At 43.4% G+C, this 19,530-nt stretch overlaps 1 protein-coding gene across 1 annotated transcript in view; it reads left to right on the top strand.

Annotated features, from left to right (window-relative positions):
• Positions 1-19,530, top strand: part of LOC145347696 (uncharacterized) — a 58,516-nt gene that overhangs the window by 27,259 nt on the left and 11,727 nt on the right. Inside the window, exon 2 of the mRNA XM_080195402.1 lies at positions 16,099-16,695. Coding sequence (XP_080051528.1) covers positions 16,099-16,695 — 597 coding nt within the window. The remainder of the gene's footprint in view (positions 1-16,098; positions 16,696-19,530) is intronic.

Raw genomic sequence — 19,530 nt, 5'->3', positions numbered from 1 at the left:
TTGCACATTCTCCTTGTGTCTGTGTGGGTTTCCTCCAAGTGCTCCGATTTCCTCCCACAGTCCAAAGATGTGTGGCTTAGGTTTATTGGCCATGCTAAATTGCCCTTTAGTGTCAGGGGCATTAGCAGGGTAAATGTGCTGGTTACAAGAATAGGGCCTGGGTGCGATTGTGGTCGGGACAGACACGATGGACTGAATGGCCTCCTTCTATACAGGATTCTATGATTCTAATTCATGGAGTGGGGTGGAGGAGAAAGTAAGAAGTAAACCTGATTCATAAAGTTAATGTGCATCAGTTGGAGTTTCGTTTTAAAGAAGGCTAAAATGACCAGCTCCAGGTCTGTACTTCTCCTGTTGCATCAGTCTTTGAAATATCCTTTGCCAAATTATTCTTTGGACAGGTTCCAAGTTTTCTACTTTGAGGTCAGCAAGCGCATTTTGAAAGGAATCTGTTTGTGGGTCCATTGGAAAGACTGGCTTGCTTCAACAAGTTTTATCTTTTTGTAAACACTGGCAAGTCTAAAGCTGCTCTTTTGCTAAGGGAGTTGTGGGACTACAGTCCAGCAATTGGTGCTTGATTCTCAAAAATAAGGAGATTGTTCAGGAACAAGAGGACAGAGTGTTCATTGAGAAGGTTGAGGCACATCCACACAGTTGTATTGCCTCTAGGCATACTTGGCTGATATTACCTCGTTTGGAGCCATGTCAGAGTTTTAAGAACCATGTATCTGAATTTATCCCTTTCCAACTGTAGTTTAACACGTTTTATGGTTAGCCAGCAGCTTTTCAAATGAGAGTTGACACTCTTTGTTTTGTGTCCATGTGTTGGCATTCATTTTCCCAAAAGCCATGCAGGATTTCAAATGACCAGGTCATTCCCCTGAGCTCGCTGCAGAAAAATGTCTGGCAACACCAGGTTTCAGTCCAACCGATTTATTTGATAGTACACTCACTAGCTTTCGGGGTTAGTCCCTTTGTCAGGTGAATGGAGAGTTCTGGCCTCAGAACTCAGTTCTGTGTGCGGAACTCCCCAAAACATATGAAGACTGTCTCAACGAGGATCTTGGATTCATGTCGCACTATCTCTAACCACCATGACTTGCCTGGGTTTGCAAAACCTCACTTACTGTGCCGTCTGGAGACAATACACATCTCTTTAACCTGTGATCAGTGCTCCTTCCACTCACATTGTCGGCCACTTTAAGACTTGAACAGCAGATTAGGTGTAAAGATTCGCATTCTAATCAGTAAACTGTCTGTGCTTTATGTGCTCTGTCTGAGGCCAGAACTCTCCATTCACCTGACAAAGGGGCTAACCCAAAAGCTAGTGAGTGTACTATTGAATAAATCAGTTGGACTTAAACCTGGTGTTGTCAGACTTTTTACTGTGTTTACCCCAGTCCAACGCCAGCATATCCACATCCTCGCTGCAGAATCCAGTAGAGAGCTTTACTGCACCTAGTAAAACCCAAGTATCAAACTTGCATGTTACAAGTGGTGACTGGTATGTATACATTTTTGACTTTTTTTATTGGCGAAGTGATGCAATGATGCACATTGATGTAGAATGTGAACAATTATTTTTGGTGAAATGGAGTGCTGGTGACCTTTTGAGAGCAGTGCCTGGAGACACTTCTTAAGCTGGTGAATAATTCTGCTTGAAGTACCTTATCCACTCTCCACAACTGAGAGTACTCCCAATGAGCTGAAAACTATTGAGGAATTTTACCTGCACCAGTGGCTTTAAAAGTTTGTTTCTCCTGTTGCCAATGCACGCAGATTCAGAAGGTTGAATGACCTACTCCTCAAACCCTTTGTGGAACGAGCAGTAAATTAGGTTGCCTTTTTAAGAGAATGATATGGGGGAGACTGGATATTTGCATCGCCTCTTTTTTGGGGTCATGTTTTCCTTCCAACAGCTGCAAAGGCATTGGTACAGCCACATTTGGAGTACTGTGTACAATTCTAGTCACCCCGCTGTAGGAAAGAGGGCCAAATGCAGGGAAATGGGATGAGTTCAGTTTAGGAAATCTGGTTGGCATGGATGAGTTTGGCCGAAGGGCCTGTTTCCGCGCTGTAAATCTGTCTCTAAGTTGAAGCCAGCAGTTTCCTTATTTGATGTTGAACTGCTTCTGTCTTCTCTCTTCTTTAATGTTGGTTTTTCTTCCCCTTTTCAGGTTTTTGCCTCTCCCCTTTTATCGTCTTTTTTCCTTTCATTTTTCTCCCCACCTTAACCATTTTTCTCCCTTCCCTTAATGCCACTATTCTCAAGAGTACTGCTGCTATTAGAAGAATTTGCCACACTAGAGACAGAAAATCCTGTTTCTGCAAGAATTCCTCCCTGTAGTGTTGAGACTTGTAGTTGACGTGCTTGGTATCCTAAGAGATACCTTGACATTTGGACATTTTCAAAAAGAGTTACTTTTCACTGATTGTATTGTTGCGCTTGGTCCTTGAGGTGACTGCCAATCTACTCACCCTCTTAAACAATGGATTAATGAGCAGAATTTGGGACTGTTGAGGTTTTTAAAAAGCCACTCGACTGCAATGTTTGTTACCCCCTCCATATCATGCCAGTCCACAGGAATAACATTGGGATTGCGTTACTGAGGACGCAGTACAAGGATGGATGAAAAGGCCTGTGGTTGGGACCATGGGTACGTGAAGCAGCAGAGTCATCTGCTGAAGATGGCAGAATGTGGGGCTGTTAGTCGACTTAACTTTGGCTGAGCTAATAATTAAGGAGAGTGACAGGGATGGGGGCCCTTTGAGTTGGTGGCTGACACCAACTTTGGTTTGTGGCATAACCCCATTTCTGCCAGACATCCCACCCTATGGGCCTAGTTAGGCACAATGCACGCTTCCCCACTGCTTCCTGGAAGGTTTTGATTGGAAAATTCAAGGGTCATCTGTCTAAATTGTTGATTTTAGCTTGAAGTAGCAATTGATGCCAATTTCAGCCTGAACTTTGCTGGGTAAATACACATGGTCCTTTTCCCACTTCAGTTATGGCAAAAGGCCCAAAGTAGGTTGAGCTTTTTGTGTCCAAAATGTTTTCAAGACATTTCTGCCTTTTATTTGATCTAACCAGAATAAGGGCTTTGCATTAAGGAAAGAAAAACACAATTTCCTTTATGTTAATGCCATTCACATTGAGGACCATAGAAATCATAGAAACCCTACAGTACAGAGAGAGGCCATTTGGCCCATCGAGTCTGCACCAACCACAATCTCACCCAGGCCCTACACCCATCCCTATAAGTTTTTACCCACTAATCTCTGTAACCTACACAAAGGACACTAAGGGGCAATTTTAAGCATGGCCAATCAACCTAACCTGCACATCTTTGGACTGTGGGAGGAAACCCACACAGACACGAGGAGAATGTGCAAACTCCACACAGACAGTGACCCAAGCTGGGAATCGAACCCAGGTCCCTGGAGCTGTGAAGCAGCAGTGCTAACCACCGTGCTACCGTGTCGCCCCGTTGGGCAATGTTTCTCAGGGTCTTGCACACAACTGTTGGAGCTCATGGGAAAATCCTGGCACAGTGGTTAGCACTGCTGCCTCAGTCCAGGGTTCAATCCTGGCCTTGGGTCACTGTCTGTGTGGAATTTGCATGTTCTCTCCGTGTCTGTGTGTGTTTCCTCCCACAGTCCAAAAGATGTCCCGGTTAGGTTGATTGGCCATGCAAAATTGCCTCTTAGTATCAGGGAATCTAGCAGGGTAAATTTGTGAGGTTATGGGGATGGGGCCTGGATGGAATCGTGGTCAGTGCAGACTGGATGGGCCAAAAGGCCTCCTATACTGTAAGGATTCTATGGTGACACCCTGTCCATAGATCACGCAACGTTGATTTTCTGATGAGATACTCATTGCACTGCTAATGATTCAGGACCTCTGAAAATTCTGTCCATTTGAGCTGTATGGTTATTTAAATTTAATATTTCTATATCTTGTAGATCAATAATGTCGCAGACTAGGGTTGGGACTGTACTTGACTGTTTTTAACTGACCACAGCAGACTGGAGTCTGGGAGAAAGCCCTCTGCTTGACAGTCATCCCTGGCACAAAGGAAGATAGTTGTGATGGTTTTAGGTCAATTACCTCAGTTCCAGGACATCACTGCAGTTCTTCAGGGTAGTGTCCTTTGCCCAAACATCTTCAGCTGATTCATCAATGATCTTCTCACCACCACATTCCGCCCCTCCCCATCACAAGATCAGAGGTGATGTGTAGCTTCAGCAAACAATGTTCAGCACCATTCACAATTCCTCAGATACAAGAGCAGTCAGTTCCCAAACGCAGCAAGACCTGGACATCATCCAGGCTTGGGCTACCAAGTAGCAAGTGACATTTGTGTCATACGAGCACCAGACAATGACCATCTCCAACAAAGGAACTGACCATCGCCCCTTGACATTTAGTGACATTACCACCACTGAATTCCTGTCTATTAATGTCCTGTGGGTTATCATTGACTAGAAGCTGGACTGGCCATGTAAATACTGAGGCTTCAAGAGCAGATCAGAGCCTAGGAATCCTGCGGTAAATAACTCTTTTCTCCTGACTCCCCAAATCTGTCCGCAGAAGTGTGAAGGAATACTCTCCACTTGCCTGGATGAATGCAGCTCCAAATACACTCAAGCTCTACACCATACAAGGCAAAGCACCTACTTGACTGGTACCCCTTCCATAAACATTCAATCTTTCCAACATTGACTAACAGTGGCAGCTGTGTGCACCAACTACAAGATGCTTTGCAGGAACTCGCCAAAGCTTCTTGGGCAATGCCTTCCAAACCCATGACTACTACCATCTAGAAAGGCAAGAGCAGCTGATTATAGAGAACATCGCCACTTGGAGATTCCCCTTCAGTCACTCGCTGTCGTGACTTGGAAATATATTGCCGTCCTTTGGTCAAAAATCCTGGAATTCCCTTCCTAACAGTGTACCTACACCTTGGACTACAGCAGTTCATTAAGGCAACTCACCACCACCTTCTTGAGGGCAACCAGGCAAGGGTAATAAATGCTGGTCTAGCCAGCAATGTAACATGGAGAAAGACCTATCCTCCACTGGAACCAATGTAGTTGGACTTTATCTCATTTGCATCTTACCTACTCCAATCAGCTTGGATCATGTAGATCAAGCCCAAGACAGGAAGAACATAACATAAGAACATAAGAAATAGGAGCAGGAGTAGGCCATCTAGCCCTTTGAGCCTGCCCCACCATTCAATAACATCATGGCTGACCTGTCGCTGCTCAGTTCCACTTTCCCGCCCTCTCCCCATAACCCTTAATCCCCTCTCTTATCAAAAACCCATCAACCCGCGTCTTAAAAATATTTAGCGAGGCAGCCTCTACCACTTCAACGGGCAGAGAATTCCAGAGATTCACCACCCTTTGAGTGAAGAAGTTCCTCCTCAACTTCGTTCTAAACCGCCCCCCTTTTATCTTGAGGCTGTGCCCCCTAGTCCTACTGTCTTTTTTGAGCGGGAAGAGTCTCTCCACCTCTATCCTGTCCATCCCATTCATCATCTTATACGTCTCAATGAGATCTCCCCTCATTCTTCTAAACTCTAATGAGTACAAGCCCAGTTTATTCAGCCTCTCCTCATAGCTCAACCCCCTCAACTCCGGTATCAGCCTAGTAAACCTCCTCTGCACTCCCTCCAAGGCCAAAATATCTTTGCGCAGGTGCGGTGCCCAAAACTGCACACAGTACTCCAGCTGCGGCCTCACCAATGCCCTATACAGCTGCAGCAAGACCTCCCTACTTTTATATTCAATTCCCCTTGCTATGAAGGCCAGCATCCCATTTGCCTTCCTGACCACCTGCTGCACCTGCAAGCTGGGTTTTTGCGACTCATGCACAAGGACACCGAGGTCCCTCTGCACCGTCGCCTGCTGCAGTTTTTCGCCCCGTAAGTAATAGTCCTTCCTACCATTCTTCCTACCAAAGTGGACCACCTCACACTTGCCAACATTAAATTCCATTTGCCATTTCCTGGCCCATTCGCCCAGCCTATCTAGATCCTTCTGCAGACTCTCCACACCCTCCGCACAATTTGCCGTTCCCCCAATCTTGGTGTCATCAGCAAATTTCGACACCCTACACTCGGTTCCCTCCTCCAGATCATCTATATAAATGGTAAAAAGCTGAGTGAGAACCCTGTCTTGTCAGCTTGGATCAGGAATGTCTCAACTTGTTGCGACTCTGAATTGGAATAAAGAAGTATTTTAAAAATATAGTTGGACTTTATTTTGAAAGATCATCAATGGCACAAAAGATTGCATGTTACTGCATAACTCTCTACAACCATGTGGTAATTTTTCACATTGTAATGGTTGTTTACACTAATTAGCCTTGAACGATTGACTCCAATCAGAGCAGACAGGAATACAGCCTACGTCCTGCTGTTCCATCGTTGCTGGTTTTTGGCTTGCCCCATGTTGATTCCCTCCCACTTTCTCCTGTCCAAATTCAAAGTTCCTTCTTGCATTGTTTCTCTTTATGCATTGCAGTAATCTGACCATGCTGCTCCTGGCATGAAACCAGCGACTGTTCAAACGCCTATGGAATTTATTGTCCCAGTGCCATTCTACAACTGCCAGTAGATGGGAGAGCGAGGAGCAGGCTGATTTTCTTGTTTAATTTTCATCTGAACCTTGCATCACCCCTCCCCCAAATGTTTTGACTGTCAGAATTCCACTCGACGTCTAGCATTCCGTGCTGAAATGGATTAGTGTACATAACCGAGCTGCCCTAGTTTGGGAGTATCTGTTTTTATCGGCTTGTACAGAAAAATTGAGACTGCGGCATTAATATGCATCTGTGTCAATGGTCAACACTATTTCCTTTAAACATGGATATTTTGGTTATTTTGTCTGAATTCTGATCTGCTGCTTTCTTGGTTATGTTGGAGTTTACTATTTTAAAACAATGGTTATTTGAAATGTTTCAAATAAATAGGAAATCAATATTGGAAAATTTTGATAAAAGACAGATGACTTTAGATAAAAGCAAATTACTGCAGATGCTGGAAAATCTCAACAGGTCTGGCAGCATCTGTACGGAGAGAAACGAGCAGACATTGAGTGCAGATGACTCTTCGTCAAATGACTTTAGATGCTGGAATCGGACTCAAAACGTTAACCCTTGTTCTCTGTTCACAGATGCTGTCAGACCTGCTGAGGTTTTCCAGCATTTTCTGTTTTTGTGTTGGAAATTGAGTTGAGTGGTTATTTGTGCTTTAATTTAGTGAAGTGTGAAGTGATAGCTCTACACTGAGGAGGTGAGGACAGAAATGTCAGTATGAATGCAAAGTGGAGAATTGAAATGACGGACAGTTGGAGTCACACTTGGGCACAGAACAAACATGCTCCATAAAGCAATCTGCGGTGGGCCTTCCCAATGTGAAATCATCACTGTCAAGGTTAGCATTTGTTGCCCATCCCTGGTTGCCCTTGGACTGAGTGGCTTACTAGAGGGCAGTTCAGAGTCAACCACATTGCTGCAGGTCTGGAGTTGTGTGTGGGCCAGACTGGAGAAGGTTGGCAGCTTTCCTTCCTTAAAGGACAATATTGAACCAGATGGGTTTTTCCATCAATTGATGGTACTTGTCATGGTCACAGACTAGCTTTGTATTCCTGATTTATTAACTGAATTCAGATTCTACCAGCTGCCATAGTGGGATTTGAACCCATGTTCATCTGGGCCTCTGATTACTCATCCATGACATTACCACCGTCTCCATCTGCCACACTGGCATTGGCCTGGACCAGGGAAGTGTGTTTGGTGGCTTCATGCTGGAGATGCCAGAAGATTACTCATTGACTATAGAGGCTTGTGGGATGGAAGTTGAAGACAAGGGGAAATCCTATCATGGTTCTGGGAGTGGAGGGAAGAAGTGTCACATGAATGGCTACAAATGAAGACCTCATTAACTAGTTAGTTGCGTGAGGTTGTGGGAATCCTCTGAGGGAAAATTAAGTATAATCTTTGGACAGTGTCCAATTTAACGTTGAGTTGAAAAGTTTGAGTTTGTAACTGCCTGCCTGCCCCCATTTTACTGCTTTCTCCTCTTGTTTCCTTTGAACACTATCTGCTCATAATTCTGTCATTTGCACTTGCCCTAGACCATCCTGTCCCATTACCACTCCCTTTTGGTGCCATCAATTCTTCTGTCATTTATTCCTAACCTGCCTTCCCCATCAATACTTTTCTGTCTTGTTCTAATCTCACCCTAATTGCCTTCAGTTACCCAAAACCTATCGCACCTTGAATTTCCTCCATTCTGGTGAAAGGCCATTGACCTGAAACTTTAACTCTTGTTTTCTGTCCACAAGCATTGTCAGAACCTACTGAGCATTTTTTTGTTTTTATTACAGTAAAATTAGATCACTTTGCTATGATATTGTTAGCTAGGTGGGTAATGTACAGTTTCCCATGTGCTTTGTTTGGGTTGAAAGGCATTTCGCTGCTTTGTGCATCTATTCCTGAGATTACAATATGATTCCATAGAGGCTGGGTGTCCTTCACCTCACCCATGTAGGTATCATCACTCCCGAGCTATGATGACAAGTATCACCAGGTCATTTATCCCTGGATGCACTGCTGTTAACTATTGTCCTTGTATAAAGTCACCACACATACATCCAGCAGTACCAATTGGATAGTCAAGAATGTGAGCTCCAACCACTAAATCAAGCCAGGTAATCTCCTCGGTGCCAATGTAGCTTTATAAGCAATGCATATCAGTCATATGATCCTAGCAGAGATCATTGTTACGCTCTGTAGAATATACGGACTGATCAGTTAAGTAGTTTGTTTTTAAAGTGTCACAAGTAGGTTTAACACTGCAATGAAGTTACTGTGGAAATCCCCCAGTTGTCACACTTCGGTACTTCCTCGGGGACAGTGAGGGAGAATTTAGCATGGTCAGTGCACTTAACCAGCACGTCCTTCGAACTGTAGGAGGAAACAGAGACACAAGGAGAACGTGCAGACTCCGCCCAGTGATCCAAGCTAGGGATTCGGGTTCGATTCCCGGCATTGAGGTGCTGATTGCTGTGCTGCCCCAAAGTGAAAGCTGTTTTAAAGTTATAGACATTTCTTCTTGCAACCAAAAATATAAGTGGCCCCTTTCAAAGTTGAGAGTTATCCAGTAAATATGTGAGCGATAAATAGGATATAACAGACATGAATCTTTGGCCCATGACTCTACTGGCTGTAAAGCACCTATCTATTCTAATTCCATTTGCCAGTGCGTGGCCCATAACCTTGTATGTTATGGTGTTTCAAGTGCTCATCTAAGTATTACTGAAATGTTGTGACTGTTCCTGCCTTGATCACCCTTTCAGACAGAGTTCCAGATTCCCACCACCCTCTGGGTGAAAAGGTTTTTCCTCACATTTCCCATAATCCTCCTACCCCATAACTTAAATCTTGGGAGAGGGTTCTTTGATTTGATTGTCACATCTATTGGGATACAGTGAAAACTGTTGTTTCTTGCATGCTATGCAGACAAAGCATACCATTCATAGAGTACATGGGGAGAAGGAAAGGGTTCAGGATGTAGTGTTACAGTCACGGCTAGGGTATAGAGAAAAATCAACTTAGTATATGATATGTCCATTCAAAAGTCTGATGGCAGCAGGGAAGCAGCTTGATGCAGAGTTAACTGATTTTATACTGGGGAGATTCTATAATTGGTTGCAGTGTCCCTGAGAGGAGAGAACAGCTAGTGCTTTCAACTTTCTATTCTCTTAATTTCCACTGCAAGTATATGTGTTGACACGGGTCGGTGTGCCTGTGATATCTATAAAGGTGAAAAGATTGATATTTGCTGTCAAAGCTCTGCGGTAAATGTGATTGCTTGGGTATGGTACGGCAGGGCAGCCAGATTCTGTGGCATCATAAACAGCAAAGTTGACTCCTTCAAAAAGGGAGAGTAGGGGTTAGAAAGGGCACAATTGAAGATTTTGTTTGTACGCTAAAGGTCGAACACAATCCGACACAAGATCATGGTAGAAGGGCGTAGGTAGTGAGAGATGTTTGATGCCCCAGTCTAAGTGGGATGGCTATAATTACCCCATTGCTGTTCAATTCCCTGATTTGTTATGCTTCTGACTTTAGTTGTAGGTATTAACTGCATATGACAGCAGTCCAAATACAGTTGTACTGAACAACAACCACACCTACAGTAACATGGTCACTTAGACATAAATATCCCACACAGTAGTGCAATACAGTAACTTAATTGAATCATTTTAATGTGTTCAGTTACTTCTGCTTACTATACAAAGTTGGTTTAATTAAATATGATTAATAAGCACTCATTAAATTATTCACATAATTTAATTGAGTAGTTCAGGTGAGCAGTGTTGGAATAATTTATAAACCACCAACCATATTGAATTGCTGCCTTGCAACACATTCTGGACGAAGACTCTGGAGTAATCTTAATTAAATATAATCTGTGGTTGGATACCTGTTGGTTGAAAGGGCGCTGAAAGTTTGTGACACAACATGAAGGCAAATTGCTTCATGTAACTGCCACTGTATAATTGCCAGGTTTTGTGATAACAGATTGCAGGCAAATAAGTTGCATAATGAACACTTGGTTGTGAGTTTTTATCTTCAGGGCACCAATGATTTATGCATTTCCAGAACAGAATGAGTGCCATTTGTTGCAAATGATTTTATAACCTTGAAAACTGCTACTTGGTGTCTAATTTGTACAATTAATCTCTGCTCCATCCATTTTGATGTCTGCAGGGGTTAACTGAGACCTTGTTTGTCCTTGAACATGAAAATTGGTGGAATAAGGCTTGGATTTCTGCTTTGGTAGTGGTGTCACTATTTCAAAATCTACAATTAGTTGTGTATCTTGCTTGTCTGATAATCAGAGAGTTCGCTGAACTGCAAATCCAGTGTAGCGATGCCTGTCTCTGCTGTCCACCTATGGGATAGCTTCAGCTGACAATGCAGTTTCAAATCTGTTTCACATGCTGGTCCCAGTAATAATGGTTACCAAGCAGGGCATTCTTAACACTTCCGAAAAACAAACAGTTCTTGCAACTTGGCTCAGTATAAGCACTCTTAGTTCTAGGTTAGAATATTTATAGGTTCAAACTCCACTCTAGGAATCATACAATTCCTACGATGCAGAAGCAGGCCATTTGGCCCATCGAGTCTACACTGACCACAATCCCACCCAGGTCCAATCTCCATAACTCCATGTGTTTATTCTAGCTAGGCCCCCCCTCCACATTAAAGGGCAATTTAGCATGACTAATCCACCTAATCTGAACACCTTTGAACTGTGGGAGGAAACCAGAGCACCCGGAGGAAACCCACGCAGATGCCGAGATTTTAATAAATTGAACATATATGGTGACAATCCTGAGTAACACTGAGGGTGTACTACGTTGTTGGGTGAGATGTCGAGAGATGGGGTGGCACAGTGGTTGGCAAAGCTGCCTCAGCGCCAGGGACCCTAGTTCAATTCCGGCCTTGGATGCCAGTCTGCCTGTGCAAACTTCTCACATTCTCCCCATGTCTGCTTGGGTTTCCTCAGGTGCTCTGGTTTCCTCCCATAGTCAAAGATATGTGGGTTGGGTTGATTGGCCATGGTAAATTGCCCCTCAGTCTCAGACTAGCTGGGTAAATGCTTGGAGTCATGGGGAAAGGGGCTTTGTGTGATTGTTGTTGGTGGAGACTCAATGGCCTGAATGGACTCTTTCTGCACTTAGGGATTCTGTGAGCTGTAAAAAGGTACAGTGGTGCTTTTTCCAGAAAAGGTTATTGGATTATTCTGGTCAATTTTTATACTTCAATTCCATTAAAACAGATTAACTGGTTATTCACCTTTTTTGTGAAACCTGCAAATTGTGCACCATAAATAAAAGCAAAAATAACCTGCAGAATCTGAAACACTCAGCAGGACTGGCAACATTGGTGGAGAGAAAAACGAGACTCTTCAAAGCTGAATGGGAGTAGAAATGTGGTGGTTTATACAGTTGGAGAGGGTGTTGGATGAGGTGGAACAGAATATAGAAGATCAGGGATAGGGTGGGAGCTCTGGGCAAATTGACAAAATGTCAGGGACACAAGACAAAGGGAGTGCTGGTGGTGTTAACGACTGAAGAAGGAACATAAAAAGTAAAGCACAGAATGCGTTAATGGCAGAACATGGCTCAGCATATTATGAAAGCAAAACTAGTTACAGATGGCCCCCTGGGGGAAGGGGGAAATGGAGGAGAGAGTTCATGGTCTGTGATAATAATACTACACTTCACAAATAATCTGAGGCTGTGAAATGGCTTGCAATGCTCCACTAAAAGGAAAAGTACTTGCTTTTACTGAGTGCCTTTCATGTTTGTGAATTCAAAATCTTTTGCAGAAGTTGGTACTTCTTGCAACGTAATCATTGTTGTGGTGTGGGAAATGAAACAGCGTTCTGCTTACCACAAGCTTCCCCTAACATGAGTGTGATAGTGACCAGATAGTCTTTTGTCTTTTTAAGTGATCTTGGTTGAGGGCTGAATATTATCTATGATGGTATCCGTGCCTTACAAAATACAAGGGGTTACTAAAGTTCACCTAGGGGTGAAGCAAACTTTGGTTTAACAGCTCATCTGGTCAGCCTGCACATCCAGTGGTGCAGCACTCCTTCAGCATTTCTGCTGATTTTTTTTGTAAGGCTATCTGATCCAGTCCAGTACTCTAAAATGGTAATAGTCATTCTAGTTCTGACCTGAGCATTTGCTGCCCAATGAAAGTGTTTAGCACTGCTGTCTTGAAGTGCCAGAAACCTGGATTTGGATCACTGTGTGTGGAGGTTGCACATTCTCCCTGTGTCTGTGTGGGTTTCTTCCAGGTGCTCTGTTAGGTGCATTAGCCATGCTAAATTCTCCCTCAGTGTACCTGAACAGGTGCTGGAATATGGCGACTAGGGGATTTTCACAGTAACTTCATTGCAGTGTTAATTAACCCTACTTGTGACTAATAAATAAACTTTACTCATCCGCTGCTGTATCTCACCAGCCATTGCACCTTTGCTTGTTTCCTGTTCGTCATGCATGCTGGTGCCTCCTTATTTTGTGCAGTTAACCCAAAATGCACTATTCTACTACAGGGTTTCCCAAACTGAGTCATGGAACCCCTAGTGACCTACCAAGAGCATCGGGGAACCCCAAACATTCCCATAATGTTGGCACCCCTTTTTTCTTTTGCTGTGAAATAGATGGATAAGACGACTTCTTGTTTAATTTCTGCGTTCGCACTTATATTTATGTATATATTAATTTGGTAATAATTGAAAAGTTCTCTGATTTTAAAAATATGTAAGCTTTTCTTATTGGGAGGAATGATGCTGGAAAGCTGGTTTTCACATTAGTCACAGGCTCATCCTCCCTCATGCACACACTCTCATCTATCTCTCCCTGTCTCATCTGCACATGTGCTCACATCATTCTCTCACTTTTGCACATACATGTCTCCTTCTCATTCTCTGACACGTCTCTGTTGCACGTTCACATGCACACATCCTCCCTTTCATTCACAAACACCCTCGTGTGCACACATGCACCCTCCAGCTCCTTTACCAAGGCCCTGCCACTGTCACCTATTAGCCATGCACAGCCTTTCCTCACTGCCACCAGCTAGCTTCCAACCAATCATTTCAGCCTCCTTGTTGGTCACGGGCTATTCTGCCCAGCAACAGTGAGATGGAACAAGTCAAAATGGGCCAATCGGACCAAAGCCCTTCCAAGCGCTGGATGCTGACAGGCTGCCCAGTTCAGTAAGCCTATCGGCTTCCAGTGATCCCAAGAGGTCTAGCTCTGGCCCACTTGATTTCTCAAATTCTGCGCATTCAAACCAGCATTTACTGGTCATATGGTGGCCACCAGCTTTGCGGACCCCACCTAGAGACCCTTCAGACATGGGAGTTTGGGAACCCCTGTTCTGCAAAGATGAGGAGGGTGTCATTTGGAACACACATTAAAAGGTGCGGAGGAAGTATACACTTTCAGTAGCTCACCGTAAAACTTTGAGTGTAAATTTAAATGGGAGCTCATCCGGTATATGGAATTTCAGATTGTTGTGTATTTTTCAAATGACAACTCAAGGATAAGGTTTCAATCCATCAGTACCATGTAGCAAATTGCACTGGAATAGCTCCAAGTAGCAGTACAAATGGAGCTATGAGACCTTGTGCTGACCAGTTTATTTCTGTAACTTTTCAAAAAAAGATTATATCAGATAGTAAAGGAAATAGCTTGAGAGATTTGTAATCCATCATGGGATGCTTTTCTTAACAAAGATTCCAAAGCATTAATTAAACAGGTAGAGTATGCAGCTTATGGTGCTGTGTAAGATGAATACATCAGTTTTTATTCACAGTCTGAATGCTAAACATGACATCAAATGTATAATCCATTCAGGTTTCAGTATGTTATGAACTTGCATTCAGTACATTAAAATTTTGAACAGAGACTATTAAAACGATGGCTGCAAACCGTGTGACATTTGGCATTCTGAGATCTACAGAGTGTCCTGATCATCCAGTAAATACCTAATTATATATCGATTGTCATAGCCATCTGGGGAATTTGTTTAAGGATAGATCAAGAACAAAACACCTACAGCCTTCCAGCTGGCCCTTACTTCTGTTTCACCATGGACAAAAACATCAATACTCTGTGCTGAATGGATCCCATCATCCTTCCACTGTGTAATGATGGTCCCTCATCCAAACTAGGACTTTGATTTCATCATGTGACTTACACAAGTTCATTTTGTTGTCTGATTTTAAAATAACGGAAGATCTTGTAACTCCCCTCCCATTACAGTCCCTTGCTCTTGTTTTTTTTTCTATCCTCTCATTCCCATCAGTCCCTAAAAATTCACATTTCCATTATCTGCTTCCTTTCTTTCATTAGCACTTGCAGAACAATCCTAGTGTACCAATGTCTACACTAAACCAATTTAAGATAATCAGTCAAGCTGATAATGTGGCCCATTATAAGTTTGCTTGAAGTGATATACATTCATATGCAGGAACCTGTTCTCTGCAAACAAAAGAAATATGTTTAAACTTTGTGCTTTTTTTTTTAAATACTTGGGAGCATGGGAAGCCAATAGTTTCCATGGCAATGCCTGAGCATCTCCCATTGTACAAATTGTGATTGTTTGAAATTTGGCATTCTTGTGTTTATCCCGATGAGTGCAAGATGAAAAGCTTCAGTAACATGTCTCTCTTTTCAGCAATATTCAAGTTCTGTACTACCAAGAGACCTCTGACTTTCCAATTCTTGGGTCTGGCACTTCTCTGTAGTAGGAAATATTTGGAAGGATATGCATTCCCTTTCTCCCTCTAAGCACTATGTGTCATGAACTTAGAGTATTTATTACCAAAAAGGCTTGGGAGAAGATCACATGACATGAGTGGATGCAGTTGGTTCATCACCCATTGGCACTTGGTGGAGGCGGGGGGAGCGGTGTGGCGGTAGTTGACTGTAAAAATGAAGGTGTTTAAGTAGGATGTAAGTTGGCACTGGTCCATAGTGATTAATTGGACTAAACTAAGGCGTGAAACATCCCTGCAGCAAGGGTGAATCATGGTGGTCAATCTGCCTCACCTCATCTGGTTAAAAGAGCTGGACAACCTAACAGTATAATCAAAGAATGATGCGCAATGAGGAAGGCAGGTTCTTCACTAATTAGACTTTTACAATATCCATGGAGGCCTGCATGGTTGAGGTTTCTCCTTCCCCGTTCCCCAAGCTTCTGTTAGCAATAGCTGTATTTATCTACTTGTTTACCTACCTACGTTTTATCGCTCTGTGGAATAAAAGCAGGACTGCTTTTATTTTCTAAACAATACAAATTTGTTCTTGCTGTAGATGAAATTTGAGGGATGCACTAAAGACATTTCTTAAGTTAACTTGTCTGAAATGTTGCCGGTTTCTGTGACTCCAGCAGTTGAAAGATGTTGGTGCTGATGGCCAGAGCAGCAGACAATAGTATGATACGTTGATCTTTCCCATTGAGAATTTTTTCTTTTGTTTTCTACTCCAATTTAGGAAACTCTACAGCTGGCCCAGCAGTAATGGTGCCCAGTGATACAACGTCACCTGCATTCAATTTGTCAGCAACTATAATGGGATCCAATAACTCTGCAGCAACAGTAGCCAATGGTAACACTGCCCCTCGCATTTCCATTGGAAGCACTGTGGACATCGTCACTACTCCAAGCTTGAGAAGTGGAACTGGCTTTAATAATTCATCAGCAAGTTCAACTGTCAGCACCCTGACTGATGCTCCAGATATAAGTGATGTGACCGAAAGGAATGGCATGGCTACAAGCATGGCTGGTAACGATACAAGCATGGCTAATAACGATACAAGCAGTGACTTTCAAACAGGAAATGAAACAGAAATCCATGCTAGCGTACCAAGTCCTGCAAGTAGTCCAAGTACAAAATCGGTGAATGTCAGTGTTGACCCTGTTGTGACTGAGGGAAATGGACTGGCTACTAAAGTTGGCCTTACTGTCACAGCAGCCCCGCAGCAAACGGAGACATTGGGGAAGATAGACTCAACTGCTACTGCTTCTAGACATGAAACCACAGTACAACCGGCAACATCACCTCCAACATCTTCCCAGAAGGAATCAAAAGGTAAGGCTTCTACACTATATTTGAACAAAAATTACATGCAAATATTATTCTAGAAGCTACTTGTGCTGTGCGTTCCTAGACTAATGGTTTAAAGTCCCTAGATTTTTGCCCTTTTAGGGAGCTAAAATTGTAGAAGTGAAGCACATTATGATAGATTCTATATATTAAAACAAAAAGTGTTTTGGAAGACCAGCTTGGCATAACACACATGCTGAGGAGATGAGGGTGAAGATACTATGTGAAGCATTGCTACGGATTCCTGAAGATTGTGTTGGATTATTTGTCGTAGGAGTGCGACATCCAAGTATGAGATGCTCTGCTCATCTCTCTGCATTTCATGATATTGTGTTTCCCTCTTCAGTTGTCTGCTAGGGTCTCCCATTTTCGATGACAAATACAACTAGGAATAAGAAATGAGATGGTTTCTTGGTGTAAGCTTAAAGGAAACACAAGCCCTCTTCCCAACCATCCTCTGCCTTTGAGCAACCATTTGTCCGTCGAGATTCTAGCTCTGAGACATAGCCATAGAGGTTTACAGCATGGAAACAGGCCCTTGTGCCCATCTTGTCCATGTTGCCCTTTTTTTTAAAACACCAAAGATAGTCTCAATTACCAGCATATGGTCCATATCCCTCTATACCCACCTTACCCTTATAAATGTCTAAACATTTTTAAAAGTCAATATTCTACCCACTTCTACTACTACCTCTGGCAGCTTGTTCCAGACACTCACCACCTCTGTGTGAAAAAATTGCCCCTCTGGACCCTTTTGTATCTCTCCCCTCTCACCTTTAAACCTATGCCCTCTAGTTTTAGATCCCCTACCTTTGGGAAAAGATATTGACTATTTAGCTGACCAATGCCCTTCATTATTTTATAGACCTTTTATAAGATCACCCCTCAGCCTTCTACGCTCCAGAGGAAAATAGTCCCAGTCTATCCAGCCTCTCCTTATAACTCAATCCATCAAATCCTGGTAGCATCCTAGTAAATCTTTTCTGCGCTTTTTCTAGTTTAATATCCTTTCTATAATAGGGTGACTGGAACTGCACACAGTATTCCAAATATGGCCTTACCAATGTCTTGTACAACTTCAATAAGACGTCCCAACTCCTGTATTCAATGTTCTGACCAATGAAACCAAGCATGCCAAATGCTTTTTTCACTACTTTGTCCACCTGTGACTCCACATTCAAGGAGCTATAAACCTGTACCCCTAGATCTCTTTGTTCTATAACTCTCCCCAACGCCCTACCATTAACTGAGTAAGTCCTGCCCCGGTTCTATCTACCAAAATGCATCACTTCGCATTTATCCAAATTAAACTCCATCTGCCATTTGTCAGCCCACTGACTGAATTGATTAAGATTCTGTTGCAATCCAAGATAACCTTCACTATCCACTATGCCACCAATCTTGATGCCATCTGCAAACTTACTAACCATGCCTCCTATATTCTCATCCAAATAAGTGGACCCAGCACGGATCCCTGAGGCACACCGCTGATCACAAAACTTCAGTTTGAAAAACAGCCCTCTATAACCAACCTCTGGCTTCTGTCATCAAGCCAATCTTCGCTGCCAAAAAATTGCTAGTTCCACATTGGCCATGGCTCATAACTATGGCACCCTTACCTAAGCCTGGGTGACTCTCAAAAGGGTGCTGGGACAACCATTCCCTGGCTTGCTGCAATTTCTAACTTGGGCCACTGTGTGGAATTTGTACATTCTCTCATTTTCCGAGTGCTCAGGTTTCCTCCCACAGTCCAAAAAATGTGCTGGTTAGGTGCATTGGCCATGCTAAATTCTCCCTCAGTGTACCCAAGTGGGTACTGGAGTGTGGCGACTAGGGGATTTTTGCATTAGCTTCATTGCAGTGTTAATGTCAGCCTACTTTTGACTAAACTTTAAACTATTATATGGCTGTGATAGGATAATTGACCACTTACTGAAATGGAATGTATTTTAAAGATGAGGCATTTTCTCAGCATCTAATAAATTAGAATACTAATAGTGGGAGGTCAAAAGGATTGATTGAGATGACATAAAATTCAATCCTGATGGTGTTCCTGGGGCAGAATTCCCCCCACTCCCCCTGCAAACTAGTGTATTTGCAGGCAGTTTGGTCCCACCTGCCCTGACCCATCTGCAGGGTGGCACGGCCAAGTAGAACATAGAACATTACAGCGCAGAACAGGCCCTTCGGCCCACGATGTTGCGCCGACCAGTTACAAAACAATGACCCACTAACCTAAACCAATCCCTTTTCGTCCATAAACCTATCCACAGATCTCTTAAACGCCCCCAAACTAGGCGCATTTACAACTGCAGCAGGCAGGGCATTCCAATCCCTCACCACCCTCTGGGTAAAGAACCTACCCCTGACATCCGTCCTATAACTACCCCCCTTAATTTAAAGCCATGCCCCCTCGTGCTAGATTTCTCCATCAGAGGAAAAAGGCTATCACTATCCACCCTATCTAAACCTCTAATCATCTTATATGTTTCAATAAGATCCCCTCTTAGCCGCCTTCTTTCCAGCGAAAACAACCCCAAATCCCTCAGCCTCTCCTCATAGGACCTCCCCTCCATACCAGGCAACATCCTGGTAAACCTCCTCTGCACCCTCTCCAAAGCCTCCACATCCTTCCCGTAATGTGGGGACCAGAACTGCACACGGTACTCCAAGTGCGGCCGCGCCAGAGTTGTGTACAGTTGCAACATTTGAGGTTGAGGTTCTTAATACAGTTGAGGTTCTTAATGGCCACTCCCTGCTCAGCTTTATGACTGACGTTAGGAGTTTAGGGGCAGGGGAGATGGGCAAGTCTCCTTGGGC

The sequence above is a fragment of the Carcharhinus amblyrhynchos genome, chromosome 9, assembly GCF_965287045.1.
Source record: "Carcharhinus amblyrhynchos chromosome 9, sCarAmb.v2.hapA, whole genome shotgun sequence".
In the NCBI taxonomy this organism is placed as follows: Eukaryota; Metazoa; Chordata; class Chondrichthyes; order Carcharhiniformes; family Carcharhinidae; genus Carcharhinus; species Carcharhinus amblyrhynchos.
This window is presented reverse-complemented; position numbering and strand designations above follow the sequence as displayed.